The sequence below is a fragment of the Octopus sinensis genome, linkage group LG5, assembly GCF_006345805.1.
Source record: "Octopus sinensis linkage group LG5, ASM634580v1, whole genome shotgun sequence".
In the NCBI taxonomy this organism is placed as follows: domain Eukaryota; kingdom Metazoa; phylum Mollusca; class Cephalopoda; order Octopoda; family Octopodidae; genus Octopus; species Octopus sinensis.
The window spans coordinates 41,188,192-41,211,890 of NC_043001.1; the positions used below are offsets into that span (position 1 = coordinate 41,188,192).

A 23,699-nucleotide genomic window follows, 5' to 3' on the forward strand; every position below is an offset into this window, starting at 1 on the left:
TACTCTCACACCTTTCCTCCTTTCACTCCCACCCACCCACCTCTCCTCTCCTCTCTTGCTCAAACACATAATTCCTCTCTTCACTCCTATCCACCTTCATCGTCACCCCTCCATTGCTATTCCACCCTACACATTCTCATCCCACCATCCCTATACATACCATTCCACACCCATCCTCACACACCGACCCTCACCTAACGCACACTCCACCCTTGCTTCCCACACGCACACGTCAAGGTCACCAGCTCCTATCCATACGCACATAAACGCTCTCACATACATATGCACATACACCTTCGTTTTGGGATCACCAATACTATTTTTATCACCCCTTCTTCCTAGCTCTCTTGTCTAACCACCTCTGTCTGGCATTTGCCACACTGAAGCAAGCCACTAAACATTTTTTATTTTCTCTCTCTGCTTATTTCTGTGTTCCTTTGTGTTGAAGAGCGTAGGCTTGAAACGTAAAACACTTCTTCACTTCCTGAGCGTTAAACTAATACATTTATTTATTGTTTACACATGAGTCTTCATCTTGTGTTTTTTTTTTTGGAAATTCCAGCTACATACACAATATATATATATATATATATAATATATATATATATATATATATATATATAATACATATGTATCTATGCAAATATATATATATATATATATATATATATATTTCAATATATATATGTTAAACTATATACAACACACACATATATATAAGTAATATATATATAGGGAGAATTAAAAAAAACGACAAAAGATGAAGACAGGTGGTGTAGAAAACAAACAAATGTATTAGTATAACGTTCAGGAACTGAAAAAGTCTTTAACGTTTCGAGCCTACACTTCCACAGAGAGGAACACAGAAAGAAAAAGGAGAGAAAAAATGTGTGTAGTGGCTAGTGATCTATCATGGTGAATGCCAGACAGAAGGGTCACACAGGAGGGCTAAGAAGAAGGGGAGATAACAAAGTAGTAGTGATCCCAAAACAAAGGTGCGAATGTGTGTGTGAAAGAGGGCTGGTGATCTTGACCTGTGCGTGGCATCTCCAAACATCTCTCTTTGCAGCCTCATTTAGAGCAAGTGAACCATGCAGACACATTTCTCTCCTACCACATCATGATTCTCTCTCACACACTGTCTTGCAACACGAAATACCTCAAGTCTTTGGTCCACATGGCACAGAACATTGGTAAATTTTTCTTATCTGCTTCCCCTCTGGCTAAATAAACCTGTCTCCTAGCTACCCTTCTGGCAGTCTGATACAATTCCCTGCTACCACCGTTCTTCACGTCCTTCCAAGCCTGTTTTCTTTCTCTAATAGTCCTGTCAACAACATTGTTCCACTACCACATTATCTTGGGTCGAGAGGGGACTTTGCACCATCCACAGATCTGGTCAGAGGCTCTCAGCAGGTTGTCCTGTAGAAACCTCCAGTTGTCTTCTACATCGTGTGAAGCTATATCCCCTTCTATTTCGTCAAAGGCTTCGAGTAATATGTCTCTAAATCTCTGTCCATCCGCAGGATCTTTAAGCTTCCAGACCTTTATATATATATATATATATATATATTATATATATATATATATATTATATATATATATATATATATATACACATACACATATATACATATACACATACACACACTCATATGATACTTTATGCCAAACAAATGAGAGAAGAGAGCCAAATACATGTGAAGATATGGTTTGCTCTATAATGAATGCGAGTTATCAAAGCATCTGAGCAATATTGTGTAAAACATTCAATACCATCTAAAGAAGATCATGCAAAACAAAAAGCTTATATTTCACAATAGATACTTCTATTTCTGAGTTTATCAAAATGCAAAATATTTTATCTAAGCTGTTTGAAAGACACTAATGTCAGTACATTCTGAATCAATTTGAATGGTTTAGATTAAATAATGTAATTGAAATTCTATTGTATTATAAAGGGGATAACTGATTAAATGATGGCAAATGTATTAACTTAAGGTTTACTCTTGAGTAAGAGCTTGTAATCAGCTGACAAATAGCAAAGAGAAAATTAACTGAACTGGTAACTAGAAATGCTCTGACTGTTCATAAGAAAACATCCAGTTCTTGCATAAAGGCTCACCAAAACAACAAAACCTTGATTTATCAAAATACCAAACAAGTTGAACAAAACTATAGACAAAAATTTCTAGTATGCTATTTACTAGTATTTTTGGCCCACTGTTATTATCAGTAGTTCTTGCCTAACATCTACAACATCTATCAATAAAGATTATGATCATAGGCGCAGGAGTGGCTGTGTGGTAAGTAGCTTGCTTACCAACCACATGATTCCAGGTTCAGTCCCACTGCGTGGCACCTTGGTCAAGTGTCTTTTACTATAGCCTCGGGCCGTCCAAAGCCTTGAGAGTGCATTTGGTAGATGGAAACTGAAAAGAAGCCCGTCGTATATATGTATATATATATGTGTGTGTGTGTGTTAGTCTGTCTGTGTTTGTCCCCCCAACATCGCTTGACAACTGATGCTAGTGTGTTTACGTCCCCGTAACTTAGCGGTTCAGCAAAAAGAGACCGACAGAATAAGTACAAGGCTTACAAAGAATAAGACTTGAGGTTGATTTGCTCAACTAAAAGGTGGTGCTCCAGCATGGCCGCAGTCAAATGACTGAAACAAGTAAAAGAGTAAAAGAGATATCTTCTAATAGAGATTTAACAATCTAGCTACAATGAAGCAAATCATTTTCACCAAGGAATCTGCCATAACCAAGAAAATACATTCACTTAGTGACCTAATCTGATTTAGCAAGCTATAACTAACTTGGTGAAGCAGTACTTAGGAAGAGATCAAACTGATATATTAATCCATTTACATAAAATTATTTTTTAGTTTTATAACAGAACAAATCCAGTACATACCAATATTGTGTCTTCCCAAAACTGTGATAAATTCATCTGTATCAAATTCCTCATTCTGTTCCATAGTCCAAATACAAAGTTCAGCTTCCCCATGCGGAAAAGTACATGGTGTATTTAAACATGCTTTATTCTTCTTAAAATCATAACATACATTATAATTTAGATAGTTGTTTTTAATGCGAGTGGGTCGTCTTCTTATTTCTGTCCAAAACTGGTCTCCAATTTTCTTTATAACAAGCTTACTTTTGTTACAATCTATACATGGTTGTTTTAACTGGCATCCTTTTGGGCCTTCAGAAATCTTTCTAAAACAAGTTTCACATGCCAAAGAAAATATATGAGTATCCTTTAATGGAAAGTCTATATTAAATAATTCTCTGGCAAGGTTTGCTTCTTTCATTGTAGTCGTTTCGGCTTTTTTCTTCTTTTTTTTCGTTTTTTCCTTTTTTGGAGCAGCCAAACACTCAGTGGATTTGCTTATATTATCATATTGTTGCTTTGGCTTTTGAAGACTGCCTATAAATATTCAAAACAAAATAAAAAGAAACTTTAAAGAAAATGATATAAGAATAATAAAAGAAAGAAGAAAAAAATCCATTTAGGATATTTATTCACAATTTATCAATACCATGATTTTTCATCTTTTGCCTTTCTTCTCTTCCACCCACATAAATTTATTTTGAATTCATTTCAGTTAATTCTTTTGAGGATTAATGCTTAGCTACTTTATGATCTTAAAGTTTTATTAATGATAGAAAATGGTGCATCAACCCAAAGGAGAAACCATTGCTAACAGTCAGCAATCTAGTAAATACAAGTACATACACAGAACTGAAGCACTTGAAGAATCAGATATGGTTGCACCTACTCGATTGAAAATCCACATGTGCATGTGTGTGTGTGTACATATACATAAGTATAGGCATATATACATACACACACACATATATAGCTATGTAAGTGCTACAGAAAGCTGTTAGACTCCCAGTTCGATAATAGTACAAATGAGGAGTCTAATGCAGGTCATGTGAGTGTGTATATGTTAAATAAAATGAGACAACAAAGCCAAGGCAGTGTGAAATTTCTAGGACATTTATAAGGAGAAATCTAGTCTTACAGCTGTTTCAGGTATATAAAAGATATCCCATCATCAGAGATGATATGAGTGAGTTAAATAGAAGGAAACAATAGAGTTCAATATAAGAAGTTATTTAGGGAAGGGAGATAATAAGTACAAAGGGAAGTATGAGGATAAAAAAGTATATGTTGGATGTTAAAGTTGCTAACCACACCTCATATTACAACCAGGCACTTGCTGCCAGCAGCTTCTCCCAACAAATAAAACACATCTCGACAAGACTTCCGCCTGTCCCCCTGCCAAACCACCCTTTAAAAAAAATTTTTTTCGACACATACCCCGCTTTTTGGCTATGGGGAATAGGAATCTGCAAAAAAAATTGGCAAAAATCGACATTTCTAAATTAACCCCCCACCCCACTTCCTTCATTTTTCACTCTTTTCAGAATTTATTGAAAATATGTGGAAAAATACGGAGATTATGATTTCTGAAAAAAATTTCCAAAAATCTTAGTAAAATTTTTTTTCCAGAATTTTTTTCTCTAAATATGCAGATAAATACGGACATCACGATTTGGACAAAAATTTCAAAACATTTCTTTACTTACGGTTACGGTTTTAGGGTTAGGGTTAGGGTTTTAGGGTTGGTGATGGGGAAAAAAAATGAAAATTGAAGATGTTGGTGGGGAAAATTTCACAATGCTGATTTTTGGCAATTTTCTGGAACCTCCGTATCTGAAAACAGGGATTTTTGGCAAAAAAAAATTACACAAATAAACAAACTTGGGAGAAAATGGGGGGAGGGGCGGAAGTCTTTCCCACATCTCTAATACTAGGCTCAAGCAAAATATATCTCAAGTCATATCACCATGACATGCTAACCATCATAATGATAATGACTATACATGCACTATGCTAGAACCCCAGGAGAACACAGATTAAGACAACTTAGACCCCACATGCACATATATAACACTAGGTTAAAAGCTAAAACTGCTAACAATAATGGCAACTATAATCCACCTCTAAGTTCTAAAAATATAGATTATACTACCCCTAAGCAAACAAAAAAGCAGTGGCTGCTCTATTCTATTGTTATACATCTCCTAAGCTTAGCCAAATCCTTTCTATGGTATACAACTCCCAACTTAGTCAAATCCTTTCTATGATATATACCTCCCAAATTAACCAAATCTATTTTTAATATATTAGACTCCAACTTCCCTGCTCAACATAACTATTACTCTATCTTTAACAGATTTATGTTAAAGCTATCCTACTCAGTTCAAATCACACGTGTCTCTAATGGGCTGGAGAATTTCTATTTTGGATGTATTTGTGGTACTTAGTTGTGCTCATGACTTAGTTTTTGCTTCTTCCATGGGTATGAGTAAGTATCTCATTTATTTCTTTGCCACATTTATCACTGACGAAGGGAGGGTTCTTACGAACTAACCCTGAAATCGGTCCGATATGGTAATAATGGAATATTTTAGAGATTTCTGTTGACCTTTTTGGAGTAGCGTGCGTATTGTGAAAAATTATAATGGTTATGGACGGTGTGTCTAATTTCGGCATATTTGGCATTAGATATTTTTTCATTTGCCCTCATTTATAAGTTATATATATATATATTTATATACATATATATATTTATATCAGGTCGCTTTTGCGTGCTACTGGTAACATATAATCCAGTACAACCAGCTGCATGGTCGGGTCATCGGCGACTAAACTGACAACCCCACCAGGCTCGTTTGATGAAGAGTGTGTTGTCGGATACCCTGCAGGATGAAAAATAAGACCCAAAAAGGGTGGATGAACTCCTGAACAGTCAACAGCCATCCAACAAAATGTCTGTGGGATGGCATCATCGTAAAGCTAAAACAGCACGAAGAACAAAGAGAAAAGGAAAAGGGTCTCAGTACCCTGCACGTCAATCAAGCCACTCCATTATGACGGAGTGCAACCTGGGCGACAAGAGGCTGCTAAGAATCACAGGTTCCCGAGGGCCGTCATTGAACAGGACTAACCTTGACATATGCACCTACAACTGCAGTTCCTTTGCAGGGTGCAAGAACTGAACCACCTAATGGAGGAGAGGAAGAAGATCAGGTGCGACATGTTAGGGCTGTGCAAGAACCGCCAGAAGAAGGCAGCAAGTATACAATGGCAAGATGGATGCGCTGTGAGACTTGGGAGAGCAGAAGGTACCAGATCGGTCAGAGGTATCTGATTCATCATAAGCAAGGAATGGGCTTCAAGGGTCACTTCTTGCCGGTTCATATCATCATGGAATGGTGTACAGAACAGGAACCTGTCAGGGAAGGCCACCCTCAAGATTGTCCAGACCTATACTCCCACAAGTGCCAGTGACAACAACGAGGTGGAAGAATTCTATTGACAGCTAGACAAAGGGCTGGCTGTGAAGTCCACTTACATCGTCGTGATAGGAGACTTCAATGCAAAGGTTGGACATGGACAACAAGAGGAAGAGTACGTCAGGAGATTCAGCATAGGAGAGAGAAACGAGAGAGAAGAACGTTTGGTTACCATGGCAGAGGCGAGGTGGATCTACATCAGAAACAGCCTATTCAGGTAGAAAGAGAGGAAGAGATGGACCTGGGCATCGCAAACCTCTGAGCACTGAAACGAGATCGACTACATTCTGGTTGATAAGCGAAGCATATTACATGATGTCTTTGTCATGATGCCATTCAACACCGGCAGCGATCATCGTCTGGTGAGGGCGAGGGTTGTCATCGACAGGATGAGGTAGATGAAGGCGCTGCATTTGACGTCGAAGGGAAAACGCGTCCGAGTCTTCAACGAGGTGAAGCTGCAGGAAGCCATCATGCGGGAAACCTGGTGCCAAGGAGATGGCATAGATGATGACTACAACTCACTGATAGGGAAACTGAAGGAGTGTTTAAGGAAGGCTAAGGGAGTGTGTTTGGGAGAGAAGGGAAGAGTCTTGGAGGAAACTACGAAGTTACTCAAGAAGAGGAAAAATATGAAGAGGACTATTGAAGATCACCTTGAATATTCCCTTCTCAGCAACTGAAGAGAGACTTTGAGGCATACAGGATGGAGAAGCTCCTGAAGGCTGCAGAGGAAAAGAAGAGCCTCAAGAAATGCAAGAGGGACATGGCACTATATAGATCGGAGGTGACAGTCCTGAAGAATACAGTTGGAGTACCGGTCAGCGATAATAGTGAGATGGAAAAAGTTTGTGAAGACTTTTACACCAAGCTCTTCAAGTCTACCAGAAATGTCCAGCCATTCCAACAGGAAGAAAATGTGCCACCTATCCTTCTCAGTGAGGTCAAAAGAGCCATCAGCTGGATGAAAAACAGAAAGGCACCAGGGAAAGACGGTATAACATTGGAGGTGTTAAAGTCAGGTAGAGAGTGGCTCTGGAAAATCCCCACTGAGCGATTCACGCACTATCTAGACGAGGGAAGAATTCCCTCACAGTGGAAAGAGTCAAATACCATCCTGCTATATAAGAAGGGCGATAGAGAAGATCTAAAGAACTAGTGACCCACATGCCTGCTGTCTCACATGTACAAGCTGTTCACAAAGATAATTCTGAACAGGTTATCATGTCATCTCGACAAACAACAACTGAGGAAGCAAGCCAGCTTCCGGAAAAACTACAGCACGATGGGCCATATATTACTCTCACACAACTGCTTGAGCGAGCGAATGAGTACAAGCTGCCTCTTTGCATTGTTGTATGTAGACTATGAGAAGGCCTTCGACAGCGTTGAAACCAACGCAATGCTAAACTCGCTGCAGAGGCAAGAAGTCAAGGCGCAATATGTGCAACTGCTCAGGGAGGCAAATTCCAGATGCACCACCGATATAGCTTTGCTGTCATCACCCATATGAGTGCTGGTTGAGAAGGGAGTGAAACAAGGAGATGCGATCTCTCCAAAACTTTTCACTGCATGTCTCGAGCAGATCATCAGAGGCATCGACTGGCAAGGCAAAGTCAATATCAATGGCGAGCTCTGTTTTGCTGATGACATCATAATCATCGCTGAGACTACAGATCAGCTCCAGACCATGCTGACGAAGCTCAACATCAAAAGCTCTGCAGTAGGTCTCAAGATGAACTGCATGAAAATGAAGTTCATGCGGTTCAACAACGTACCAACAGGTTGAATGGTGGTCGGCAATGATGAAATAGAGGAGGTAAAGGAATATATCTACCTGGGACAGGAAATGAATATGTGCCAAGACATCGAAAAGGAGATCTCGTGGAGTGTAAGGGCCGGATGGAAGGTGTTCAATGGCATAAGGGATGTGCTCAAGAGAAGGTTAGACTGGACTACCCACGCCAACCTCATCAATAGCACAGTTCTACCTGCAATGTTATATGGCAGTGAAACATGGGCTACAACAAAGAGAGAAGAACAGAGATTGGTAACAGCTCAAAGAGCCATGGAGAGGTCAATGCTTGGAATCTTGTTGAGAGATCACATCAGTAGCAAGGTCATCAGATAGAAGTCTGGCATGAGGGATGTCATCGTAGAATATACACGCAGCAAGTCTAGATGGAATAAACACATCGTCCGGCTCACTGATAATTAGTGGACCCATGCAGTTGTAAAGTGGTATCCGTGCGAGCGGAAATGACAACTTGGAAGGCCTCCACGAGAGGGGAGTTCAGATTTTATTAGAGCAGTTGGGACCATGTGGATGAGGAAGGCGCAATCCAGAGAGTAGTGGACAGCATGCTATGACCAGCGGTGTCAAATGGACGCCCGACGGACTGGTCGGTCAAGGTGATCAAGGTGATATATATATGTGCGTGTGTGTGTGTGCATATATATATGGTATGAGAGGTATTGGTGTCAAGAAGACCCAAAGGTATCAGGTAACGCTGAGTAAGTGCTATGGGCAGACCATAGTTAAGCTCCAGGTTCAATAATGATACGAATGAGAAGTCCAACGTAGGTCATGTATTAGCATGCATGTATATAATAATTAACAAAATGAGATAAAAAATCCAAGGCTGTGAATAGTTTTCAGAATGTTTATAAAGAGAAGGTCTTTCTGGGATATCTTATACATCCCTCCATCAGGGATATTTTATACATCCCTCCATCAGAGATGGTATGAGAAAATGTTTAAGTAATAATTATTGTAGAGAATGGTGTTCCATTATTTAAACAGAATGGTGTATCATTCTGCTTATATAATGGAACTGCAAATACAATATCCTTACGTATCTCAATTCTATTTTCATTCCTTCACTTCCCTCTGTATTTCATATCTTCTCTACAATAATCATTACTTAAACATTATCTTGCACTGTCTCTGATGAAGGGATATATAAAATATCCCGGAAACAGCTGTAAGACCTCTTTATAAACATTCTGAAAACTATTCACAGCCTTGGATTTTTTATCTCATTCTGTTAATTATTATTATTATTATTATTATTTATATATATATTTATATATATTTATGTATGTAAGTATGTATATGTATACACCCACACTCACATATATATACATATATATCTATATGCACATATATATATATATGTATACGCACATATATATGTATACGCACATATATATATATGTATACACACACATATATATATGCATACACACACACATATATATGTACACTGTTACATGAAATGTTGCTAAGTATTTTGCCTAGTATGATAACAATCCTGTCAGTTTGCTACCTTAATAAAACCAATTAATATCATCATTTATCTATGACTGATTAACAAACTAAAGAATCTTAACTCCTTTCTCATCTTCAGCCATCACTGTTCATATGACTACTAACTTATTGAAGGGGAATCACACATTTATTTTACTAATTTTTTATAGCATGTCTCCTCAAAAATCTTTTTTATATATATATTTATTTTTCTGTGCTTGACATCTGGGTATAATTTGTAAAAAAAAAAAAAAAAAAAACAGAGAAATGCCAAAAATTGACGTAAAAACTTGTCTGTGGACTTATTTTGAAATTATATATTTTGGACAAGTTTACTAATCACACTCTGAAAAATACAAATTGGGTGAAGACGAGTTAACTTGTCTTTGCCGGGTAAAGGGTTAAAAACTTTCATACATTACAGACTGTTTTTAATTTAGGTGAATGTAATGTTGCACTTGATATCAGTAAAGTCTTCAACTAAGTCTAGTATATGTAGGAAACTAGCTAAGTTGCCAACCTAGAATCTACAACTATTTCTCATTTATTGGACCAGAAGCTCCTGATTTGAATGCACCATTTAGGGTGAGTACCAACTGGGATCTATCTCTGACCTATCAACCCTGCTGCACCAGTGGTAATGTTAAATCTTTAGTTATGTTTCCCATATTCTACCTTCTGTACATTAATAAAATATTGTTCCTTATAAAACACTCTTATACTTTCCACTGCACAATAGCATTATGTACATTTAACCTAAACACTGTTTAGGAAGATATGCATTATCTTTATTACAAAGACTTTAAGAACATTTTTAAACATTCAATGGGACCTTTTAAACAAATTGTCATTTTACACATATGAAGTTAGCAATCCCACACTTCACACTCTCTCGTGGTGAATACACACAATTAAAATCTTTAAAAATAATACTAGGTCTCATAATCTTTGATGATCTCTCATGATGATCCACATCACCAAAACTGTATCATGAATATTAGGATTTCCCTTTCAGGCTAGGGAAATATTTCAGTTGTGATCAGCAAGACCCACATTAGTGAATATCTCACATACACCGGACAATATTTCTGTACACTACTATCCTAGACCACATGTAAAAGATGATAAAGATCTAGTCAACAGCACACTACAATCACAGACACACAAGTACCTCTCTTTTTCCTTTTCTATCATGCTGAACCACTTTTGTTCTTCTAAACTTAAATATACCATGCTTTAAAATGATCTGGAACCAGTGTACACTCTGTTACAATGTAAAGCATAGTATGTCAGTGAAAGAATTTTGCACCTGATTTGTTTTCCAATTCATTTGTATAGGATTGATGTATAGGTGGTGGTTGAAGTTGGAGTCAATCAGTAAATGAAGTGTTTTGAGAGGGTCTAAGACTGAGGATGAAAGCAATAGTAGTGTCGATAACTGAATTCAAATCTTGACTTTACTTTACATCTTTCTCCTTCAAAGGTCAATAAAATAAGCATTAGTTGAGTTCTAGAATTGATCTAAGCAACTTCATCATTCCCCTAAATTGAAGGCCTTGTAATTATATGAAAAAAATAATTGTGATTAGCTCTTCATTTTAACAGAGCACGATAGGCTTTGATGTTCTTTTCTTTCCTGCCTTTTTACATATTAAGTATGCTGAAGTGTAACAACAATGCTCTTTAGCTCTTTTTATGTGATCTAATAAGCTGATCCAGTTAAAATCTTTAGAGTGTTAAATATTAATATTTTAAAACGATAAAAAAATTTCAATTAAATTATTAGACCTAGGGAAAGTTGAAAGCATCAATTTTACAAAAGTTTCCCTACAAAATTTCATGTTTCATACCTGCACAGGTATATGAGCCAATGAGTGATCCATAAGTGCTGGAAATAGAAGCTAAATCACTTCCAAACCACATCTTACTACTTTAAAGAAGGATACTTTGAATAACAGTTTGGGGTATACTATGCAAAAAAAAAAAAAAAAAATGGGATGGCCATAGCTGGAATGACTTTGACCAGAAGTTTTCTTGACCAAGGATGATCTGAAGCTAAACAATAAATTTGTTAATATTTGTGATAGTCAAAGTGAATAAAATATCTCACCATTACTGCCGAAGAGTCTTGTGTTTTTCTGAAATGAAAAAAAAAGTTCATTTCTTTTTATTTTCTTAATTTAACACTATTATTTTCTCATAAAATAAAATGTGAGTAGAAAAAAAAAACAATATGGTGGGGCTCCAGCATGGCCATACCTCATGAGCTGAAACTAGTTCAATTCAAGTCAATTCAATTCATTATGTTATCAGAATCCCAATTCAGCTCTACTCATGGTGATCGAGGTCACATCCTGTACACTATAGATCTCTATTGCAATCAGACCTGGACACAATGCAGCAGTGGATCATGGACTGGCAACTAAAGCTGGCTGTGGACAAATGTACCACCATGCATTTTGGGAGGAAAAACCCAGTGTCTACTTACTCCCTCCACAACACTAATCTCAAAAAGTCTTCTTATGAATGTGACCTGGGCGTTATTGTCGACAGCGATTTGCATTGGACAAAACATATTGCTAAAATTGACAAGAAGGCTGAGGGTGTCTTGGCATCACTCACCAAGTCCTTTGTGAGCCGTTCTCCGGCTATCTATCTGCGGCATTTTACAGCTATGATACAACCTCATCTGGAATTTACATCACCAGTCTGGAAACCCTATCTTGCCCAGGATATAAATCTTCTGGAAGCCATTCAGCGACGTGTAACCAAGAGAATACCCTCCATCAGGCATTTGCCATATTCTGAATGCCTTACTTCCCTGGACATGGACACATTGAAACTCCAACGTCTGGCAGCTGACTTGGCAGACACCCATAAAATTATTAACCATCTTACAAACAATAACTCTGAGCACCTTTTCAAACTCCACCTGTCAAACACCCGTGGACATGTTTACAAAGTTAGAAAACAGCACAGTTCCCATGACTTTCGGAAACATTTTTTCACGCTAAGGGTTGCTGAAGCATGGAACAGACTGCTGACATCAGTTGTTAGTTGTCGGAGCACTGCATCCTTCAAAACTTCCTGAGATTCGCCAACACTACACCTGATTTTCACCCCTCCATACACATGCAAGCATGTATCTGACTCATACACTGTTCGCTTCCCAGACATTTGTACATTACTGCATATACTTTATTCGCACTTTTGACAAGTTGTGGTGCACCTGAGCACTGTATACAATAATTTCATTATTATTATATTTTTCCCCCTTCAATTTCCTTAACCAAAATAATAGAATGAACTGTTTCTCCACTTGTGCCTGAAGCTAGATTTTAAGACACTCACATGTAAAAACTTATGTATAAACACTGCCTGGTGCTTCAATTTTCTCAAGATTTACATAAAATTTTCAGTTTAGAAAGGAATATAGAACAAATATTGTTTAAAATGACTAGAAAAACAATTAGGATCCATAGAAAATGCATAATTGAGCAAGTATCATCTGCCATACACTCTAGTTGACCAGTACTTTCCAAGTGAAATTTAGTGGGCTGAAAATGTATGTATGTGTGTGTGTGTGTGTGTGTGTGTGTGTGTGTGTGTGTGTGTGTGCGTGTGTGGTATGTATGTATATAGTTCAAATGTGCAAAAAGCAAATGACAAAGACAGGTGAGGGAACAACAAGCAGGTGTATAAGTGTGATGCTCAGGAAGATTGAAAAAGTCTTTAACATTTCAAGCCTACACTCTTCAAAAGGGATGAAAGGAAAAAATGGAGAGAGAAAGCAAAAGAAAAACAGAGAAGAAAAAATGTGATTGGATTAACAGTTTAACATGATGAATATATATATATATATATATATATATATATATCAAAATGTGACCTCATGTGTACCGTTAGCGATTTTTTTCCTCTGTCTTCCCTTCTCTGGATCTTTCCTTCTCCTATGTTTCCAACGAAGAGCTCTGCTCGAAACGTTAAACCCTCCTTCTTTCCTTCTTTCGTGAGCGTCCAATAATACTATATTTGTTCCACGTCCTCGCGTTGTTGTGTTTTTTTGTGTTTTCTTGTTTGGATTAACTTTATATATATATATCTTGATAGAAATAGCAAGACAACAAAAGAATGAAAGAGACCTCAATATTATGTAAATAGAGGAATTTATCTGTAAATATAATATGTGACAATTATTTGGTAGCCATGATAAAACTCCGAGTTTTGGATGTCGGGGCGGGTTTCCGAGTTTCGGATGGCGGCATGGATTTCAACCCTGACATCTGAAACTCAGAGTTTTAGCATAGCTACTGAATAATTGTCACATATTATATTTACATATAGACATATATATTATCATTAATATTCTCTCACACTGGCAGCCTGAGTTTTTGCCGTTTTGTAGTGCCCAGTTCTATCTCATTATCAGAATTACTATTCTTTCACTCTGGCAGCGGCAATGTTAAACCCATTCGTTCAATTATGTTACCCTAAATCCCCAAATTCTGTCTCCGTGTTCTGTCTTCGACCAGCCTAACTCTGGTCTCTCTCTCTTCTTCTCTGTTTCATTAACCACTTGCTTCTTCCAACAATTTATCTCCACTCCCCCCACCGATCCCACCCCATATAAACTAGCTCATTCAGATTCCCCTACCTCATATTTTAATACCTTGCCACACGAAATAGAAACCAAAAGATGTTCAGATAAGCAGCCTTGTTTTCCAACCTAGTGCACATCTAAAACCTCTTTTTCAGTGCAAGTAATTATCATAATTACTTTATTATTTCATTTCATTATCTATCTATGTAAACACAGTTTTGTCTTCCATGCTGTAATATTTAGAGAAAAAAACTTAAAATTCCTTCGCTCAATCCAACTCTCCCTCTTTCTGCCTCTCTTTCACGCTCATATTCATATATGTATATATATATATATATATATATATATATATATACATATATGTATATTTATACATATATATATATACAAAAATGTATATATAATATAGATATATACATATATGCATATATATATATATACATATATATATATATATATATATATATATATACACATATACATATATGTATATATATACAATATATATACATATATGTATATATATGTACATTGAATGTGACCTGGGCATTATTGTCGACAGTGATTTGTGTTGGACAAAACACATAGCTAAAATTGCCAAGAAGGCTGTGGGTGTCTTGGCATCACTCACCAAGTCCTTTGTGAGCCGCTCTCCAGCTATCTATCTGAGGCTTTATATAGCTATGGTGTGGCCTCACCTGGAATTTGCATCACCAGTCTGGAAACCCTATCTTGCCCAGGATATTAATCATCTGGAAACCATTCAGTGACGTGCAACCAAGAGAATGTCCTCCATCAGCCATTTGCCATATTCTGAATGCCTTACTTCCCTGGGCATGGATACATTGAAACTCTGACGTCTGGCAGCTGACTTGGCAGACACCAATAAAATTATTAACCATCTTACTAACAATAACTCTGAGCAACTTTTCAAACTCCACCTGTCTAACACTCGTGGACATGTTTACAAAGTTAGAAAACAGCATATCTCCCGGCATCAGTTGTTAGTTGCTGGAGCACTGCATCCTTCAAAACTTCCAAGCTTCCTGAGATTCACCAACACTACACCTGATTTTCTCCCCTCCATACACACGCAAGCATGTATCTGACTCATACACTGTTCACTTTCCAGACATTATACGCACTTTTGACAAGTTGTGGTGCACCTGAGCACTGTATACAATAATTTCAAATTTTATAATATCATTATTATATATGTATACATACAAATATATTGGGTTGTTCAGAAAGGTTGTGCTGATTTATAGTAGCTTCTGTTGCATATGATAAGTTCAGATTCTCGACCCCATGTCGAATTAATCGATACTTTTCAGAACTGGGGGAACTTTTCAAACATTTTGCTGTGTCAAGTTTCATCAGAATTGGTTGAAAGCCATGGTCAGGGTGAGGGTACAACTTGACAGACACACAGACAGACAAACTGCCTTTTATATATATAGAGATAGAGAAGAGATATATATAACAAAGTGGAGTTGTAGGGTACCGCACGAGTGGAATTATATATATAATATATATATATATATATATATATATATATATATATATATATATATATATAGTACAAATAAGAAAATGGGGGAACAAATTCATTTCGATCATCAACTTACAGATATTACAATTTCATATTGGGTTACCCTCATAACCCCTATCTTAGTTTATACTATATATATATATATATATATATATATATATATATATATATATACACGTAAATGTATAAATATATATATATATATATATATATATATTTATACATTTACGTGTATATCTGATTGATTGATTCTAGTTTCAGCTCACGAGCTGTGGCCATGCTGGGGCACTGCCATTTGGTGTTGCTACATGGTTTTACTTCACGAATGCTTTTTAGCAACTGCCATTTGGTGCATGAGAGAGTTTGATGCAGCTGCCCTCATCTGCACCTCCTGCCGTGAAGTTGGTTCATCTGGGATATCTGACAAGAAAAGATCCAGTTTCATTTTAAAGACATCTGCATCCACCCCATGCAGGTCTCTTAGGTTCTTCGGGAGGATATTGAAGAGGTGTGGGCCTCGGAAGCCCAGGCTATCACAGTATCTTGTCCTACATCTTGATGGCAAATTTGGAGTCCTAGGCACCACGCAGTGGCGCCCAGTTCTGGCATTTGTGTAACTCTCAATGCCAAAGTTTGGGACAAGTCCTTCCAGGATCTTCCAGATGTATATTATGGCATATCTTTCTCGCCTACGCTCCAAGGAATAGAGTTTTAATCTCTTGAGTCTTTCCCAGTGGCTTATATTCTGCACAGAGGCTATCTTCTTCGTGTAGCTACGTTGGATCGCCTCAAGTTCTGTGATCAACTTGACACTGGATGGTGACCATAGCTGAGAGCAATAGTCAAAGTGGCTTAGGACAAGTGTCCTCCAAAGGACCATCATGGTTTCTTGTTCTCTTGTTCTAAAGGTTCTGAGAATCCATCCGGCCAGTCGTCTACATTTCATTGTCAATTTAGCAACATGTACACGAAAGGTTACGTCATCACTCATGTAAATACCCAGGTCACGCACTGATTGTGCCTCTGGGATTGCAATTCCTCCGGGTCCAGTGTATTCATTGGGTATTGCATTTAGTTTTGCATGCTGATAGTATAAAGCTTGAAACTTTTCAGCATTGAACTGCATGCTATTCTTTTCAGCCCACTTGTATATTTTGTCCAGCTCACATTGCAGGTGTTTAGTGTCCTTAGGGTTCTGTATCGCCTGTGAAACTTTTGTATCATCTGCATAACTTGTGATCATGGCTCTCTGCGTGGCTGAGGGCATGTCTGAGAGGGCCATTATGAACAGTAGTGGTCCCAAAACAGTGCCCTGCGGAACACCGCTCACTATTTGCTTGTTAATGGAAGTGGCTACTACCACCTGACTTCTATCTTTCAGAAAGTCATGAAGCCATTCTCCCAGTTTTCCAACTATGCTAAGATCACGCAGTTTGTGACATATCATTCCATGATCGACTTTATCAAAGGCCTTTGCAAAGTCGAGATATATCACTTCCACATTTGAGTGGTTGAGCAGTCGTTTCAGCACCCAGTCATAGTGTTGTAGGAGCTGAGTTAAGCAGCTTCTTCCTGGTCGGAAACCATGTTGGGTGTCAGGCAGCAAGTCATTTTCTTCAAGGAAGGTGATCAGTTTCCTTCTGAGTATTCGTTCCATGACCTTGCTGATGTGTGAGGTCAGAGAGATAGGTCTGTAGTTCCTGGCCTCCGCTCTGCTACCTCCTTTATGAATAGGGCATATTTTACCTTCCTTCAGTTTTCTTGGAAGTTTGCCAGCTGCAAGGAAGCTCTGAAAGAGGAACTGCAGTGGTCTTGCTAGGACTCTCTTACATACTTTTAGGAGGATTGCCGGGAATCCATCGGGGCCAGTAGCTGAGTCTGTTTTCATTTCATCTATAGCCTTTATTACATTGTCTTCCTTTATATCGATGTAATCTATCGTCGCCGCCTCTGATTTTATATCTGCAGTGGTAAAGAAGTCAGTTGGATTGGTGATTTGGAAATGCCCAATGGGTGGAGTGAAAACACTCTTGAATTGCTCATTCAATATTTCACTTACCCTCATTGGTTTTCCTGTGAGTGTGCCATCCTTTTCAAGGCGTGGCTCTATCCTACAATGCACCGTAGCTGTTTCTTTGGCATACCTGTAGAAAGCTCTGGGGTTAGATTTTATGTTGTCTATAGCCCAGGCTTCTTTGTCTGCTCTTTCCTTTTCATGGGAGAGTTGCAGATATTTTTCAATTTCCAAGTTTTATTTTCAGGCAGGACTTTTCACTGCTTTCAATTTGTTTGTTTAGGCGATTTGAAATTTTTGTACGCCGTCTCATTAAAATTTTCCTCTCTCTGGGGATTTTGTTCTTGTGTACAGTGGCCTTTCTCTCTGGGACACATTTGTAGCATATGGCTTGCATTACAGACATGAATTGTTGAAGTTTCACGTCGATGTCTGGCGAGGAGAGACATTTAGGCCAGTGTTGTTTGAGGATCTCTTTCTCAATTTGTTTCCAGTTTGCAACTTTTACTTATACATATATATATATACGTATATATATATATATATTTACATATATGTGTATATATATATATATATATATATTTACATATATGTATATATATATATATATATATATATATGTATATTTACATACATGTGTGTATATATATATATATATATATATATTTACATATATGTATGTATGTATGTATTATATATATATATATATATATATATATATATATGTATATTTACATATATGTATGTATGTGTATATATATATATATATATATATACATATATATATATATATATATTGAAGGGCTTTAGAATCAACCTAGCTAAAACCAAAGTCCTAATAAGTAGGAAGGCAGGCAAACCACAAATCCCTTCAGGTAGATGGCTCTGCTCGATCTGTAGTAGAGGCGTAGGTAGGAACTCTATAAGATGTACCCAGTGTAAGCTAGGGACACATAAGTGGTGCAGCAATATGAAAGGAAGGCTAATTGGGAAGATAGTTTTTGTATGTGGCAGATGCTCTTACCTCTGCTGGTGACAAAGGGCCTCTTGCCCAGAGTAAAAGGTAGACTCTATGATGCATGTGTATGAACAGCCATGCTACACGGCAGTGAAACATGGGCCGTGACTGTTGAGGACATGCGTAAGCTTGCAAGGAATTAAGCCAGTATGATCTGATGGATGTATAATGTCAGTGTGCATACTCAACAGAGTGTAAGTACCTTGAGAGAAAGGTTGGACCTCAGAAGCATTAGATGTGGTGTGCAAGAGAGACAACTGCGCTGGTATGATCATGTGGTGAGAATGGACGAGGATAGCTGTGTGTAAAAGTGCCACACCCTAGCGGTTGAGGGAACCTGTGGAAGAGGTAGACCCAGGAAGACCTGGGATGAAGTGGTGAAGCACAACCTTCGAACATTAGGTCTCACCAAGGAAATGACTAGCGACCGAGACTTTTGGAAATATGCTGTGCTTGAGAAGACCTGGCAAGCCAAATGAGACCATAACCTGTGGCCTATGCCAGGAGCGTAACCAGCCCGCTTATGCGTACCTTTTTCTTCTTTGGTCACTAAACTCTGCTTACGAAGAGCTGTTGTGGCAAGTGAAATCAAAATCAAAATAAATTCAATGACTGGCATCCATGCTAGCGAGGTGCAAAGAGCACCATACAAGTGTGATTGCTAACAGAGCAGCTAACCGGCTTCCATGCCAGTGGCACATAAAAGGACACCATTCGAGTATTATCGTTACTAGTGTCACCTTACTGGCACTTGTGCCTGTATTAGTAGGGTGCCAAGAGCACCATCCAAGCATGATCATTGCCAGAGCAGCCAGCTGGCTTCCATTCCTGTGGCACGTAAAAGGGTACCATTTGAGCGTGATCGTTACCAACGTCACTTCACTGGCACCTGTGCTGGTTGCACGTGTAAAAAGATTCGAGTGAGGTCATTGCCAGTACCGCCTGACTGGCTCCCATGCTGGTGGCATGTAAAAAGCACCCACTACACTCTCAGAATGGTTGGCATTAGGAAGGGCATCAAGCTGTAGAAACTCTGCCAGATCAAGATTGGCGCCTGGTGCAGCCATCTGGTTCGCCAGCTCTCAGTCAAAATCGTCCAACCCATGCTAGTATGGAAAGCGGACATTAAACGATGATGATGTTGATGATGTATATATATATATATATATATATTTACATGTATGTATATATATATATATATATATATTTACATATATGTATATATAAAACCTCACTATTAAAGAAGCCAACAAAGGAAGTGCGGTAGTATTGATGGATACAGAGTACTACAAAAATTTAATACTTTCCATGTTGGAAAATTATAATACTTACTACGAGAAACTAACATATTACAACCCACAAAAAACACTGAAAAACTTATCCTCCTTACTCAAAATTCATGGAAAGGGTCTTACAACACATGAAATAGACTATTTACCCAATTTCAAATACAGTCCTAGTCTATTCTATGGATTACCCAAAATATATAAAAATCCACTCATTTGTGAAGCCTGTAAAATCTCTACAAGCCTATGCATTAATGTTCCTCCCCCTACTGACCTCAAACTCTGACCCATCATAGCTGGCTCTTCTTGTAAAACCCACCGTTTGAGCAACTTTCTCGACATATTACTCAAACCTCTTTTAAAATATGTGAAAAGCTTTATCAGGGATGACCTAGACATGCTGAACCACCTCCCGAAGACAGTAAAGGACGGAACATTACTGGTATCTTTCGATGTGGTCAATCTATACACCAATATCCCACATAACTATGGTATAGAAGCAATCACATTTTGGCTAGAAAAATACCCAGAAGAGATCCCAGGATGAATTAACCACAATTTTATAATTGAAGCATTGAAATTTGTCCTGCTGAACAATCACTTCTTGTTCGATACTACTTACTATCGACAAAAATGCGGTATTGTAATGGGAACCAGAGCTGCTCCAGTGATTGCAAACCTCATAATGGGTTACCACAAACTCAAGTTATACCAATCATCACCAGAAAAATATGGCGCCTCTTTTAATTGCTACTTAAAGGAGAACTGGAAGAGATATTTAGATGATTGCTTCATACTTTGGAAAGACAGCATGGATCAACTCCTTGATTTCAAAAGAATGCTCAACAACATACACAGCAATATACAATTCACTATGGAACACAACAGTATACAACTCCCTTTTCTAGACATCTTAATTAGAATAGTTAACAACCACATAGAAACAGACATCTTTTATAAACCCAGATTCGAAACAATACCTATCATTTAACTCCTGCCACCCCAAACACATAAAAATCAACATACCTTTTAACCTAGCAAAAATAATCTGCACCATAGTTTCCGATACATACACTCGAGAACATAGAGTCCTTGAACTTAGATCTACACTAACTAAAAGACATTACCCAATCTCATTAGTAAATGAAGGCATCAAAAGAGCTAAGGAAATAGATATACAAATGTTAAGGAAAACTAGCCGAAATACTAAACAAGACTTAAAAATACTCCCGTACATTTCCACACATAACCCCAGAAACAACGAAGCCTTCAACATCATCACCCAAAACCTTCCCATCCTCACAGCAGACAAAACAATGAACAAAATTTTAAGCTCATATAAAATTATAAAAAGCAAAAAGCAACTAAAGTCACTGAAAAAGATATTAACCAGCGCTAGACTGTATCCACTAACAACAGAGCCAAAAGTGACAAAATGTGGACGTTCTAACTGTGGTACATGCACCCACCTTCTGGAGGGTCCAGAATTCCAATTCAAACAAGGAGAAATATTTAAGATCAAATCAAATTTCACCTGCGCCTCAGTGAATGTAATCTATGTCATGACATGCATAGGATGTGGTAAACTCTATATTGGACAAACAGGAATTTCGCTCCGTCAAAGAATCACCATTCACAAAGAGCAAATCCGTCACCCACAATACAGACAGTTAAAGGTGAGTGAACACATTGAAAATTGTACCAGGAATCTTAATCCCAATTTCCAAATATTTCCCTTTTACCAATGTTCACAGAACACCTCAATGCAACAAAGGTTGAATAAAGAGGCATTTTTCATCAATAAATTTCTCCCCCAACTAAATATGAATACACAACTCAATACAGAACACTAACTCTTCAACTGAAACCACTAACCCCTATACACTTCCTACACTACTCACATCTCTATATCCAGAACTACTGACCTCCCTTACAAATAATTCAGAACTACTTACCTCCCTTACAAATATTCTTTTTTCTCAGGAACTATTAGACCTAACACCATGTATTAGCCGGTGCCTTTCAAACAATGAATAGCTTTGCATAAACCATGGTCCGTTTTGTTCTCTTACTTTATTATCATCTTGTAATCATCTAATAATAACGACTCTTATGACTCGTATTACTACCTCAGTCAATCTAAATGTATATATTTGTCGTTACCTGTCATAAATAGCCTTTTTTTATTTGCAATGTGCATTTTCGTTGATTTTTCATATTTTACCCTTACATTTCCACGTGTATTTTATATTTTCTTTTTGTAACATATTTCTACTATATATATCATCATCATCGTCTAACATCCGTTTTCCGCACTAGCACGGGTTGGACAGTTCGACTGGGGTCTGGGAAGCCAGGAGGCTGCACCAGGCTCCAGTCTGATCTGGCAGTGTTTCTACAGCTGGATGCCCTTCCTAACGCCAACCACTCCATACATACATACATATACACATACATACATATGTATATATATATATATTATATATATATATATATTATATATATATATATATATATATATATAATATAGTCATATGCAATATATATTGCCCACCGGATGTTCCAAACCACATAGGTAAGTTTGAAGATTGCCTCACAAGAATTACAGAAATCCTCATGAATCTGGAACACCACGTGACCATATTTCTTATGGGTGATTTCAACTTCCCCAACATCAATTGGCCCGAAGGTCTCATACTCTCAGGAATGACTCATTGCAAACAAGCACAGATGGAGTCCCTGCTCAACCTCACCAATGCCTTATTCATGGAGCAAGTTGTACTCAAACCAACTAGGGCGAATAACATTCTGGATCTCTGCTTCACGAACAATATGGACATCATTCATGATGTGAAAGTGACACCGACATTAGTCTCGGATCACAACATAATAGAGCTGTCTATGCTTGGGCCGAAAGTAACCAGAGACATACAGCCTAAAGGAAGTGCCCGAAATCTCTCCAATCTGAACTTCCACAAAGCAGATTGGAAATCAATCCAAAAAGAGATCCTCTGAGAGGACTGGCCGAAATTTTTCTCCACATCAAACATTGACATGAAACTAGAATGTTTCATGTCTTCTGTGCAAGCCATATGCCAGAAATATGTCCCGGAGCACAAGGCCAAAACAAATAGGAGCAAGATTCCAAGAGATAGGAAGATCCTCATGAGACGACGGATGAAATTTGTAAATCGACTCAACCAACATCCCAAAAGCAGCAAAACGTTCCACCTAAAAACAACACTGATAGAGATCGAAAAAAGGCTGCAACAAACCTATGTGAAGGAGAAAGCAGACAAAGAAGCCTGAGTTATAAAAAATATTAAATCAAACCCAAAGGCCTTCTTTCATTACGCGAAAGAAACAGTCTCAGTGCACTACAAGATAGGACCCCTCCACCAAAAGGATGGCTCCCTCACAAACAGTCCAACTAAGGTCAGTGAGATACTGAATGACCAGTTCAAAAGTGTCTTTACCACCCCGTTGGAACACGGACAAGTGAACAAACCAGTGGACTTCTTTGCCGCCTCACCTATAACCAG

General features: G+C 37.9%; 1 protein-coding gene across 1 annotated transcript in view; it reads right to left on the minus strand.

Moving 5' to 3' along the window:
* Positions 1–23,699, minus strand: part of LOC115212339 — a 92,582-nt gene that overhangs the window by 56,322 nt on the left and 12,561 nt on the right. Inside the window, exons 3-4 of the mRNA XM_029781204.2 lie at positions 11,798–11,825; positions 2,920–3,435 (exon numbers count right to left, since the gene is read on the minus strand). Coding sequence (XP_029637064.1) covers positions 2,920–3,435; positions 11,798–11,825 — 544 coding nt within the window. The remainder of the gene's footprint in view (positions 1–2,919; positions 3,436–11,797; positions 11,826–23,699) is intronic.